Source organism: Gekko japonicus, unplaced genomic scaffold (assembly GCF_001447785.1).
Source record: "Gekko japonicus isolate JY-2015 unplaced genomic scaffold, Gekko_japonicus_V1.1 scaffold28, whole genome shotgun sequence".
NCBI lineage: Eukaryota > Metazoa > Chordata > Lepidosauria > Squamata > Gekkonidae > Gekko > Gekko japonicus.
The window spans coordinates 579,951-592,820 of record NW_015177010.1 but is presented as its reverse complement, the minus strand read 5'-3'; the positions used below and the strand labels follow the sequence as shown (position 1 = coordinate 592,820).

Below are 12,870 nucleotides of genomic sequence, written 5' to 3'. Positions count from 1 at the left end.
ACACCATACCAGAGAGTTGTACAGTGTAGGGTTCTAGTTCTACTTTAAAACCAGACCACAATATTTCATTAAAGGTGAAGGTGAGCGTCGTTGGCTTGTTTTAAAGTAGAACTGGAACCTTAAATTACAGAATAAACATGTAGCAAATAATTGTAGGCAGCAAAACGGGACATACGTTCATAATGGCTGCAGAAACTTGTATACCCTGCCGTTTCCCCAACACAGTCCAGACCACATGCACAGTCCAGACCAAATTCATTCTTGCAGCACTTTTAAAATACATCCCTCCATCCTCTCCTCAAAGTGGCCCTCCTGTAAGAATGCTTGCTTATCAGAGACACAGCACAACCCCTGTCCTCCCTGGACTACACAACTTACCAGGTAGAATGTGTCTGAAGTAGCTGCTTTCAAGGTGAGGGTAAGGCGGTGGAGGTAGGGTATAATTTCTCTCAGGTATACCACACATTACTCCTCGGTCCCCAATGCCCATTGGAAGCATCAGAGACAATGCAGATGGCAAAGAGGGCCCCAAATTTGGAATTGCAACTGGTAATCCTATCAAGAAAACAAGACATACAGAACAGTGAAACCACAGTGGACATTTAAACAAGTGTAGAACCAAAAAACTGGAAAGATCGTCAGAACTCTTGGCTTCCAAAGTAGACAAATGCTCCTTGCAATCTGCATTCTCCTTTCTAGCTAATACAATTGGGATTGCCCCATATGCTACAGCAAAAACACAGGCGCTTGCATTTCCAACACATGTTGACCGTGTCTTTTTTGGCAGCATTTGAAGAGCATTCTTATGCCTGAAAATTAATACGCATCCTGAGGCCAAGCTTCAGTAGTGGTGCACCATGGGAAAAAGAGCTAAAGATAACATCGGCTTCCTTCAGACACAGGAAGACAAACCCTAACATTTTCCCTAAAGCTGGGCTTGATCAAGTGCACACCTTTCTGCTAGCTTGGGAAGCACAAACATTTAGCTAACGCAGGAATTAAGTTGTCGTGTTACCTGGTGCTGATATGGCATTGTGTGTTGGGGAGGACACCAGACCTAGGTGGCTTCCCGAGACAGTCAGGGCACTGCTCGCAGAGGAAGCTGCCAGTTGCTCCATCCCTACAGGGCTCAAGTTCAGTTCATTCATCCTAGTAGAAAGAGCAAATATATAGCTTAGATATTATATTCAAACCAAGGAAGTTCTCAGAACCACTCCTTATCTGGTTTAGGGTTTTGCACTTGAGCCATACAATGTGCGTAGGAAAATGAGACACGCGGGCATATTGCCAAGAGTATTTGCATCAAGGTGACATAATCTCAGGTTTACAAACTATACCACAGGCAGATTAGATTAAACTGTTAACACATTATCTGAAGAAGTGAGCAGTGACTCACAAAAGCTCATGCCCTGCCACAAATCTTGTTATTCTTTAAGGTGCTGCTGGGACTCTTGCTCTTTTCCACATTATTTACTGTCCATATTCTTAAAGGGAACTAATTCTAGAGGTTAGTATTATTAGTTGACTAATCACCTGCATTATTTTCTATTTTGAGTTTTTAAAAACTTATTCTGTGCTGCATCAAAACAACTACTACTAGTAGTAGAATTTATTGTATTTAGCCATTGGCCATTACAAGTTTTACAAAACCATAAAATACCTTCGAAACAACTATGCGTATAAGGAAGCTTGCTTCTGTAAGCTATTTGTAATATCTGAATACCATTTAAAAAAAAATCCAAATAACTGAATCAGAGTCAACTATTCCAAATAACCAGTGGTTCACCATTCTATCATTTTTATCCCAACATCCTTCAAAGGAGCTCAGGAAAGTGTACATGGTTCTCCCCTCCCCAATTTTATCCCCAAAATAACTCTGTAAGGTAGGACAGGGTGAGTGGTCCAAGACCACCCAGCAAGTTTCATGGCTTAGTAGGGATTTGAACCCATGTCTTCCAACACTGGAAGACACTTCTAAATCCTAGTCCAACACTGTAATCACTGCACCACTCTAATTCTGTGTATTTATTTGATGTCTACCCTGCTCTTCAATCCGGGGGTGGGGGAGAGACTTACATAAAATACAATCCAATTGGGGCTGCTTCCATCCCCTCTAATGCAGCCAACTGCTACAGGATTGTTCCCTGCCTAACAAGCCCCAGTATTCATTATGCCATTGGGGTTTCTCCCATTCCCTTTTATCTCATTTCACTCCCTGACTGCTCGCAGCCAGACAGTCTCACTGTGCACTCCTTATTTCCTTAGGACTTCAGGCCTCACTGTGTAAGGACAGAGGTTTGCTGCAACTATGTCTTAGAGGAGTTGCTGAGTGACAGCAATTGCAGCACAGTCCTATGCAAGTTTACACAGCAGAAAGATCCTTTGTGTGTAATCTGGTTTTCATCCAGGTAAGCGTTATGAGTCTGCAGGCCAACTGTCATAAACAAGAATATACACCACAGGAAAAAAACACATTTTTTTTGGATCTGGATATCAGGGAACTGGAAAATATCTGTATACCCAGTTATTCAGGTCCCAAATACCAGTTTGGCATTTGGATCGGAGTTTTTTGGGGATTTTCCGATATTATTAGGCTCCATTATTCCCTATGAGGAATCTTTCACAGGGCTGTTTTTAAGCTAATGGCATCAAAATTGCAGCGGAGCTGCCAGTGCCTGTCCACTAAGTAACCACCAAGTTTCAAGTGAATTGAACCAAAAGGCCCTATTCTATGGACCCCTGGACAAAGTGCCCCCAGCCATTTTCCACATTTTTCTGGAGGGGTTTCTCCAAGGCAAACCAAATACTCAAGAACAAGCTAAGCAATCCCTGGCCAAAAGCCTCTCAAAACAAGCAAAACCAGCAAGCTCAAAGAACCAATGGAGAACTAGGGAATCCCAGCAGAAGCAGGGAACAATGTGGCAAGCCTAGCATAGCAACTGTCAAATCAGAGAATCAAAACCAATGCCAAACCCCATATCCTCCAAGCCAAACAATTTTAACAAGGCAGCTGTTGCAAGCCCAACCAATGTCAAACTGGAAAATCAAATCCAATATTGGACCAGAGAATCCATGCCAACATCAAACCCAAGAATCCAATGCAAACCAATGAGGAAAGAAATCAATGTTGAAACTTGCAGGAGCCATGGAACTAATTTCAAAAGCACAGAATCCATGCCAAATCAACCTGGCAAGCCAATACCAAGCACTGGCAAGAAAACACTGACAGAGACACAGGAAAATTCCAGGGGGGGGGGGGGGGTTAGTCCTGGGACCTTAAAATGCTAGCTCTCAATATTCCCGGTTTCTCCAGAATATTTCCAGGATTTTTTGGGACCCATTTCCCAGTATCCTGGAAAATCCTAGATACCATCCAGAGACCTGAATATATCCACAAAATACCAGTATTTTTTGATACATATTTGAACCTAAATGATCTGAAAGCACATCCCCAGTCATAAGCTTAACTTGGGATCACTGATAAGCTGGTGCATCACATGGTGCACAACCTGTGTTTTTGTTACCATTCTTGTTTTGGTGAAAGCTTTAGTAGTCTTGCATTCCAACTTGAAGCTATCAATAAATTCAATAAATTCAACATTGGCAAATACATCTCTAATACTTCTGATACTACTTAAAACTACAATTTTTCTAAAAATCCTGGCTTGTATACCAAGTCACAGCAAAGAAAAGTCAGTATGAACATACTTCAGAAGTGGGAGATGCACAAGGACTTGGGGGGGCTGTCTCCTTTTCCTATGTCCCCACTAGTTCCTCTTTCTCTTACCTGAAAGTTCTCTCCTTTTCCTGCTTCCTTTTCTCATTCCCACTCCCTAGCTTACCTACCTTTATCACCCCCACATCTTCGGCTCTCCTTCATTCCCCACTTTGGCAGCCTTTCCCCTGGAAAAGTGTGGCTGAGTCGTGTGGTGGTTGCTAGACCTTGGCCAGGCCCCATGGCATGGTACCCATTGCTGCTAGCACCAGGCCAGCCCAGGCTGTGTGATGGCTAGCACCACCATGGGCTTTGCATTGGCTGGGCCCAGATGCATGTTGGCCACTGACAGGCTGAGCTGTATGGCAGCCACTGGGCCAGAACAGGGCAGGCCAATTTGTGTGGGTAGTGAATTTCTGGTAGTCACCATTGGGTGAGTCTTCCTCCATCAGGGGACATTACAGTAAAGGAGAAGCCCTGACAATATTATTGTGGTTGCCTAGCAACCCCCATTAGCCACTGGGAGTTTCATGGCCATTCTTTACTTAAAGGAACAGTCCCCCCCCCCCCGTTATTTGGGAGAGTTTTAATTCACCTATTCACCTTTTAAGATTTTTCTGCAATCCAGGGTCTTCCTTCAAGTTCACAGATCAGTCTGTCCCTTGCTTTATTTTGCAGCTCTGTTGCTCATATCCTCTATGGTACAGTTTGGAGATATATATTTTCACAAGCAAGGACTCAAGAGAAACTCAGGGGGAAATTCTCTTACTGGTCCCTTCTTCCTCCTCTGGCTTCTGACATCCCCCAGCCACCTTTCGCAACACTTTCCTCCCATTGCCGCCTCCTCCCCACATGTTTCTGTTTCCACACCCTTTTCCTTCTCCCCTCTTACCCCAGCATTGGTCTCCACCTCACCCTGCAGCTACCCCCTTCCCTCAGTCTGACCTCCCTGCCACTCACCCGCTCTCACTGCTCTTCATGCCGCCCTTGCCCTTCCTCTCCTCGCCACTCTGCCCACCATCCTCCTTGAAGGGACACTCATCGTTGTTCCTTGTGTCAGCATTTCAGCTCAACCCTCAAGTTGATCATACACAGGTTGCTCAGACACAGAATTGCCTGGGAAGAAGTGGGGAGAACTGGTGATGCTACCTCTTTTGCAGCCAACCCAACCAATGCTGGGTTCTTGGCTTCTGATAGGGCCGTCACACTGAGTGGCTTTTTCCCCCTCAGAGGGGGAGGCAGAGGCAGCTCCAATGCACAAATAAACATTCCTCTGTTTTTGGTGATTTCACCACTCCCCTCTATTCCCCCTCCCAATTTCTCATTTTTCTATAAACCTGAGGGGGTTGCCCAAGTTTCCAGAGAAATAACTGTAATCTGTACATGGATCCAAGCCATGGATTTAAGTATCCACAGATGGGGTCATGTTGACTATTAGATATATTGATTTATGTTTTTGCTGCTTTCCAAAGTAATAGGTGCCAGTAGGTGAGCTTTTTAATCCAACATTTTTAAATACAAACAAATTATGAACTGAGGCCCTTTTCTAAAACTAGAACAGATCAATTTATATAGTTATAATCCACCAATTTAAATATATTTTCCTTTTGCAAGAATCAATATATAGGCATCTTTTGAAGAAAGTACAATTTACAAGCGCTACTACCATTCATCACCAGAAGGAAAGTTCATCTTTAATTATTTTCATTTCCATTCCCTGTTATCATAACTCATCAAAATGGCCTAAAACAAACAAGTCCTTAACTTAGAGACCCACCAAATAACACTGGCCCATCAACTAATGGACTAATCCATCAATTAAAGCTTGCAACTACCCAACCAGATTTTCACACTTTGGTTTCCCTTCTCACATCTCTTTCCTTACTTAACAATGTGTAACCCAATAGCAAGTCCTCAGTCTCTCAGAGACATTTAGTCAAAGCAAAAATGATGGTTCATTAAATGCCTTTTTATTTATTTATAAATTTATATATCACTAACAGACTAACACTATCAATTATCACAGGGGCATTGTGAAGATAAAAATGGAGGCAAAGGGAATGATGTCTTCTGCTTTGGGTCTCTACTGGGGAGAAATTAAATAAATCTACAAATATTAGTCAGAAATATAAAAATATGTCCAGGTGAGGAACTATTCTTCATTTTTATTTCCATTAAACCTCAAAACTGGGAAACTATTTAGAAACCAATCTTACAAAATATTAAAATATGTTATTTTGCTGGGGAAAAATCACAAATGATTGGCTCAGTGGTGAACAGCTGTATTCTTACATCTGGCTCCACATTCCATTGGTTTCATGCAAAACATTAATGCAAAGGATTGAATTGTTTAGAGATACCAAGCGGTCCAGCTTCCACTACAGAGAAGGCACAATGTGTGTTTAAGCTCACAGATCACAAGCGCATGTCCATGCACACATAACAGAGTACTTGCAATATACTCTTTCCTCTGCCTTGCCCTCACCTGTCAGTAATATAGGACTGGTATGTCTATAGCCTGTAAAGACCTCCTGTGCTTTTAAGAGAGAAAGTGAGCTTTCTCCATCACTGTGCTGAAAAAAACCCACTCTCTCTGAAATCAGGTCAGCTGTAATTTCTAAACGGGCAGGGGCCTCAGAATGACAACAAAAGACACCTCTATGCACAGGAGCTTATAATCTAAACAGCAGGTCTTCCATATAAACATTTATTAATGGGCCACTGAGGAGGGAAGTAAGTGATGTGCAATAAAGGGTGACGAGTCATTCAATATGTCATTTTGGACAATTCCCTTACCAAAGGCCTACTTATGGGCAGAAGGAATAGAAGGCAAGGCATGAGGTGAAGTAATTTCTCATTCTGGAGATCAATAAAATGGAAGCTTAAATGTTCCCAGGATGTGTGATTCTTGTCATAAGAGCATCAAACCTCAGAGTAACGCTGGACACTGACAGATTGATTTGGCTTCACTCTAGATGCTTTTGCCACCTTAGTTCCAATTTTTTTGAAACATAGGATCATCACAGAGCACATAGGTCTTATTATTAATAGACCTGGCATTAAATAACACCAGTGTCAGAGAAGGGTAAATTTTCCTAGCCCCACAACCAACATCTCTTGGGATGGGACGTAGGTGGGAAGAAGTCTGAGCATTCCCATATCTCTGACTCCTTCCATTCCCATTAATGGAAAAGCACCAACGCCCACCACTATATCTCCCCCACCTCATAATCACTGGTATCCCTGACCAATGTTCCCTCTAAGCTGTGAAGTCTCATGAGCAAAAATTCTACTTTGTGAGCTCCTGGCATTAAAGTTGTGAACGAGCTATTTGGCTCCTGCATAAATTAGTTTGCTCTGGAGCCATCCTTCATGAGCCAAGACAAAAATGTGTGAGCCGGAGGCTAAAAATCTATGAGCTAGCTCACACTAACTCAGCTTAGAGGGAACACTGTCCCTGACCCCATGCATCTCAAGCAAGATGTATCCCACACAGAGTTAACTTCTAGAGACCCTGAGGAAGCAGGTGAATCCTGACCATTCAAGCAATTCACGTTAGCAACATTAACAGGACAAATATGGACTGGAATTTATCATAGAGAGGTACAAAAAAATGGAGAACAGGAACAGCTGGTGTATAGGAACAGCGCCTTGTACTTTTGTTTAGAAATTTTATCCCACTTCTCTTCTAAGAAGTTCATGTCAGTGCTTGTTCCTGGCACAGCTGGCACCGTGTGCAAACTATGTAAACCTTCTGGCATGCACAAGCTAGTATGTCAAAACGCAAACATGAAAAACACTGGCCAAGAGGCAAAGCAGAACTAAAATCCTACAAGCTCATCTGTCTACAAAAGTACCAATTGTGTTACTCCACAGCTGTGCTTATTCAAACAATGAGGGGAAGACACTCCAACATGCTCAGAGGCACATCTAGTTAACATAGCAAGGTGGTAAGAGGAGGATCTGTGAAATCCCAATTCAAATACCGGTTCAGCCATGAAGCTTGCTGGATGACCTCAGGCCAGTCCCTCTCTCTCAGCCCAACCCACCCTCATGGGGTTGTTGTGAGGATAAAATGCAGGAGAGGAGGAAAATGTATGCCACCCTGAGCTCCTTGGAAAAAAGGCGGTATAAGAACATACTAAATAAATATTACTGTAGCTATTCTACTTCAAGTAATGGAAATAGGAACCCTGGGCAATTCCAGCCCTGGCCATACACACCAGCACACACTCTTCCCCTAAAGCAGTATACACAACACAGCCTTTCAATTGTATCACCTCAGTAGCCTTGTGGGGCACGTTTTCTTGACAGACCATCCAACCGCTTCAAATCACCTGTATCTGAAGAAGTGAGCAGTGACTCAGGAAAGCTCATCCCCTGCCACAAATGGTATTAGTCTTCAAGGTGCTCCTGGACTCTTGCTCTTCTCTCCTGCTTCGAACCACCTTGTCAGCTTCACGGCTGAGCAAGGATGACTGGACCGCTCAAGTCCAGCAAGCGCGGGCGCTACGAAGGAGTGGGAAGCAAAACCACGGTTACATTCACGCCCGTGTCACCCGCCCTCCTTTCCAGGCTCTCTCAGCAGCAGCCTCCACTGTTCCCCTCAGTCCCTCCATCTCATGCTCACAACCACCCCGTGAGGTAGTCCAGGCCGTTGAGTGGCCGTGCCGTGAGTGACCCAGGCGAGGGGGCATTTGAAGGGGCATTTGAAAAGGCATCTCCCCCCCCTCCCCGCTCTACCCACACCGCCTCCTCTCACCTGTGATGCATCTGCCTGGCGAAACCGGGAAGGGGAAAGACCCGCCGGCGGCGGCGGCAGCAGCAGCCTTCTCCTCTTCCTCCTCCTCCTCCTCATCTGGTCTCCCCCTCAGCCCTTCAGCAGCCCGGAGCTGCTCCTCTCCGCCCCAGCCAAGCATGGGTCTACTGCCTTCCCCCGCAGCCCAACCCAGGCCTCGGAGCCGCCGCCGCCGCTATTGCTACTGCTGCCGCTACCACCGCCAACCACAGCGACCGCCGCGGCCTCCTCACGGGCCACCGCGGCGCCAGGAAGTGAGCGCGCCCCCGCCAGAGGGGGTGGCGGCGCAGCCCCAGAACAGCCCCCGCCTGAGGTGGAGGGAGCTGAAATGGGGGGGGGGGGGGTTAGGGGGTGAAAAACGGCTAGGGTCGCGCACGGGCCGGCTATTGCTTCCGCTTTGTTTCGCATCCAGGAAGCGACCCCGCGCGCCGCCCTTCCTGCCAGTGCTCCATCCTCCCCCTGCTTTAGAAAACAGCGGGCGCGTTTTGCTGGGTGCGCTCCTCCCGCCGTGCAGACTCTTCCCGCCAAAAAGAGCTGCTTTGCTTTGCTTCTCTCCCCCTCCCCTCCCCTCCCCTCCCCTCGGTACGCACCTTATAGTGCTCTTTACATCCAGTCGGGAATCGGTGTGTGAATGAACGGTATTGTCAAGATGCAGTCATCTACCGCACCAAAACCGCACGGGCTGCTTTTTTTAAAAATGCACACATTCCACCAAGATGGAAAAAGATCCCAGACCGGACTTCAGCTCCTCCTGGAAGTTTCAAAAGAAAGTGCTGCTGGGTGAGGTGGTGCAGGAAATAGGGTTACAGGAAAGGACTTGTGTAGGCATTTAGCTGTCTGCAGCTCTACCTTTTGATCTTGACAGGAAACAAGTGAAATCAAAACATCTCCAGGGCTCAATGGATTAACAGTTTATAAAGGTACGTTTCCTTTTACAGTAGAAAATCCCGCAATATCATTGCTCCAAAAAAAGTGTTACAGGCTAGTTTCTAAAGGGAAATGCCTTGGCCTCTGAATAATTTGTTGGCTCTGAAGAATGTGAAAGCAGGATGTCTGACTAGATAGACCAGCAGTCTGATCCAGCAGGGCTAATTTTTTGGCTGCTTTGAATGGGGAATTCAATGGCATTATATTCCAGTGAAGTCCCTCCCTTCACCAAACCTTCAGGCTTCATCCCCAAATCTCCAGGAGTTTCCCAACCTGGAAATTGATTTCATCATCTCACAAAGAGTTTTTATGGTGTTAGAGTTGCCAACCACTCTGTGGGACTTGGAGATAGCCCATAATTACAACTGGTCTCCAGACAATATAGACCACCGCCCCTGGAGGAAATGGTTGCTTTTGGAGGGTGGTCTTATTTGGCTGAGATCCCTTCCCTCTCCAAACACTGCCTTCCACGCACTCCATCCCAGAATGTCCAGGAATTTCCCAATGAAAAGTACGCAGACAGAGAGTGATTTCAGCAAAGTGTACTTTATTCGATCAGGAACAAGACGACTTTGGCCGGCTCACAGGCCGGCTTATATTCCCCAAGAAACCGCCACCCAAAACCCACACACACCCTTCCCAATAGGTTATTTACAGCGTCCGAAAGTCCCATTGGCTCTCGGCCAGGAACCTAGCCCCCTGATTGGAGCGGGCTAGGATCCGCATAGTCCATTGTCTCTTGGAGCGAAGCTCGATGTTTGTCTCTGGACTTGTCTGGACATGTCAGGACTTGATACACCACACCCCTCCCCCCTTGGTCCGCAGTGCACCCACAGACAAAGTCCTTCAGGTGGGCTGGTAACTTCCTGGTGCGGGTAGAGCAGCGAGGTTCAGGGACTGCTGCGGCTTCTACCCCCGGAGCCCTCGGAGGTGAGCTGGCCGGGAGAGGCACTGGGGGCAGCGGTGCCGGCATCCCCGGCGCCTCCAGAAGAGGTGTCTCGGGTTCAACCAAGGGTAGAGGCCGAGGGTTGGCCACCAGGAGTTGGGCCTGGGGTGAGGTCTCCAGAACCTCGGCTATGTTCGAGTCCTCGGGGTCCAATGGCATCGTCTGGTGGCGTAGCTGGTCGATGTGCCAGTGTAGAACTTGGCCATCCTCACAAGAGACCTCATACGATCTGGGGCCCTTAACTCGTATGACTCGTGCCGGGATCCAGGCTGGCCCCCTGGCGTAGTTTCTGGCATACACAGTATCCTCCAGGAAGAATCCCCTGGCCGCCTCGTGGTCCTCCGTGGCTGGTGCCTCTGCTGGTGCTCGATCGGGGTGAAGGCGGTCCAGCCGGGTTGTCAGGCGGCGGCCGAGAAGTAGCTCTGCCAGACTGTGCCCCGTAGTGGTGTGGGGCGTAGTCCGCTGGCCGGAAAGGAAAGCCGCCAGTTTGTAGTCCCAATCTGAGGAGTCCAGGCGGCGGAGGGCGTCCTTTGTTGTGTGGACCATGCGTTCCGCCTGGCCGATGGTCCCGGGATGAAACGGGGCCGACCGGACGTGGCGGATACCGTAGTACCTCGTGAAGTCCTGGAATTCCACTGAGGTAAATGCTGTCCTGTTGTCTGTGACCAGCGTGTCGGGGATTCCCTGGGCGCTGAAGATCCGCCACATTGCCCAGATGGCCGTCTTCAATGACGTGGAGGGTACTGGGACTACCTCTAGCCACTTACTGTAGGAGTCTGCAAGTATGAAGAAAAGCTGGCCCTGGAAAGGTCCCGCAAAATCTAAGTGTAACCTGGACCAGGTGCGGTTCCCAGGCCCTCTCCGGGGGTCGGGGGGATTCTGGCCACGAGGCTTGGCATGGCTGGCACCTCTTTACTACGTCCTCAATGTCTTTGTCCAGCCCCAGCCACCAAACCTAACTCCTGGCCAAGGCTTTCATGCGCACCACCCCTGTATGCGCCTCGTGCAGGGCAGTGAGAACCCGTTCCCTTAGGGGCTTAGGGATGACCACCCGGCTTCCACACAGTACGCAGCCTTTGTAGGCAGACAGTTCATCCTTCCGGGGAGCAAAATCCGGGTCCCCTTTGGCCTCTGGCCACCCCCTCACCACCCAGTCTAAGACCCGACAGAGAAACTTGTCCTTGGAGGTGCAGCGGGCCACCTCCTTGACGTGGACTGGCTGATCCGGGAGGGACTCCAGGAGCGCAACCTGGAGAGCGGGAGCCGGATCTGGGTCGCAGATGGGCAGTGGGAGGTGGCTCAAGGCGTCCGCATGACCCATCGCCTTCCCCGGGCGATGAACGAGGGTATAGGAGTACCCAGCCATGAAAATGTACCATCGCAGCACCCGGGGCGAGATCATCTGGGGAGCTTGGCGGTCGGGGGCGAGGAAGCCCAGCAGTGGCTTATGGTCCGTGAGGACCGTGAATGGGCACCCATACAGGTAGTGGTGAAATTTTTTCACCCCGCCACAATAGCCAAGGCCTCTTTATCAGTTTGCGCGTAGTTGCGCTCAGCCGCAGACAGAGTCCGCGAGTAATAGGCAACCGGTACCTTGCGACCGTCCGGCAGCTGATGTCCCAGGACTGCCCCAACCCCGTAAGGCGAAGCGTCGCAATCCAGCACCACGGGGAGAGCCTCGTCGAAATGCGCCAGGACCGAATTTGACACCAGCAGGTCCTTAACTGCTTGGAATGCCGCGAGGAGCGCAACCTGGAGAGCGGGAGCCGGATCTGGGTCGCAGATGGGCAGTGGGAGGTGGCTCAAGGCGTCCGCATGACCCATCGCCTTCCCCGGGCGATGAACGAGGGTATAGGAGTACCCAGCCATGAAAATGTACCATCGCAGCACCCGGGGCGAGATCATCTGGGGAGCTTGGCGGTCGGGGGCGAGGAAGCCCAGCAGTGGCTTATGGTCCGTGAGGACCGTGAATGGGCACCCATACAGGTAGTGGTGAAATTTTTTCACCCCGCCACAATAGCCAAGGCCTCTTTATCAGTTTGCGCGTAGTTGCGCTCAGCCGCAGACAGAGTCCGCGAGTAATAGGCAACCGGTACCTTGCGACCGTCCGGCAGCTGATGTCCCAGGACTGCCCCAACCCCGTAAGGCGAAGCGTCGCAATCCAGCACCACGGGGAGAGCCTCGTCGAAATGCGCCAGGACCGAATTTGACACCAGCAGGTCCTTAACTGCTTGGAATGCCGCGGCTTGCAGCGGCCCCCAGACCCAAGGTGCCGACTTGTCCAGGAGGTGGTGGAGCGGCTCTGTAACTGCAGCTTTGAAAGGCAAAAAGGAGTGATAGAAGTTCAATAGCCCCAGAAAAGCCTGCAGCTCCGATTTGGATTTTGGGGGCGGCGCGTGTGTGATGGCTTTCACCTTGTCCGTGGAGGGGTGGAGGCCGGAGGCGTCAACCGCGAAGCACAGAAATTCTACACGAGCGACCCCC

The 12,870-nt window shown here is 48.7% G+C and overlaps 1 protein-coding gene across 1 annotated transcript in view; it reads right to left on the bottom strand.

Moving 5' to 3' along the window:
* Positions 1-8,090, bottom strand: part of PRDM4 (PR domain containing 4) — a 24,325-nt gene extending 16,235 nt beyond the window's left edge. Inside the window, exons 1-3 of the mRNA XM_015427586.1 lie at positions 8,053-8,090; positions 1,016-1,149; positions 379-555 (exon numbers count right to left, since the gene is read on the bottom strand). Of these exons, the coding sequence (XP_015283072.1) occupies positions 379-555; positions 1,016-1,148 (310 nt within the window). The 5' untranslated portion in view covers position 1,149; positions 8,053-8,090. The remainder of the gene's footprint in view (positions 1-378; positions 556-1,015; positions 1,150-8,052) is intronic.
* Positions 8,091-12,870: the final 4,780 nt, after the last annotated feature.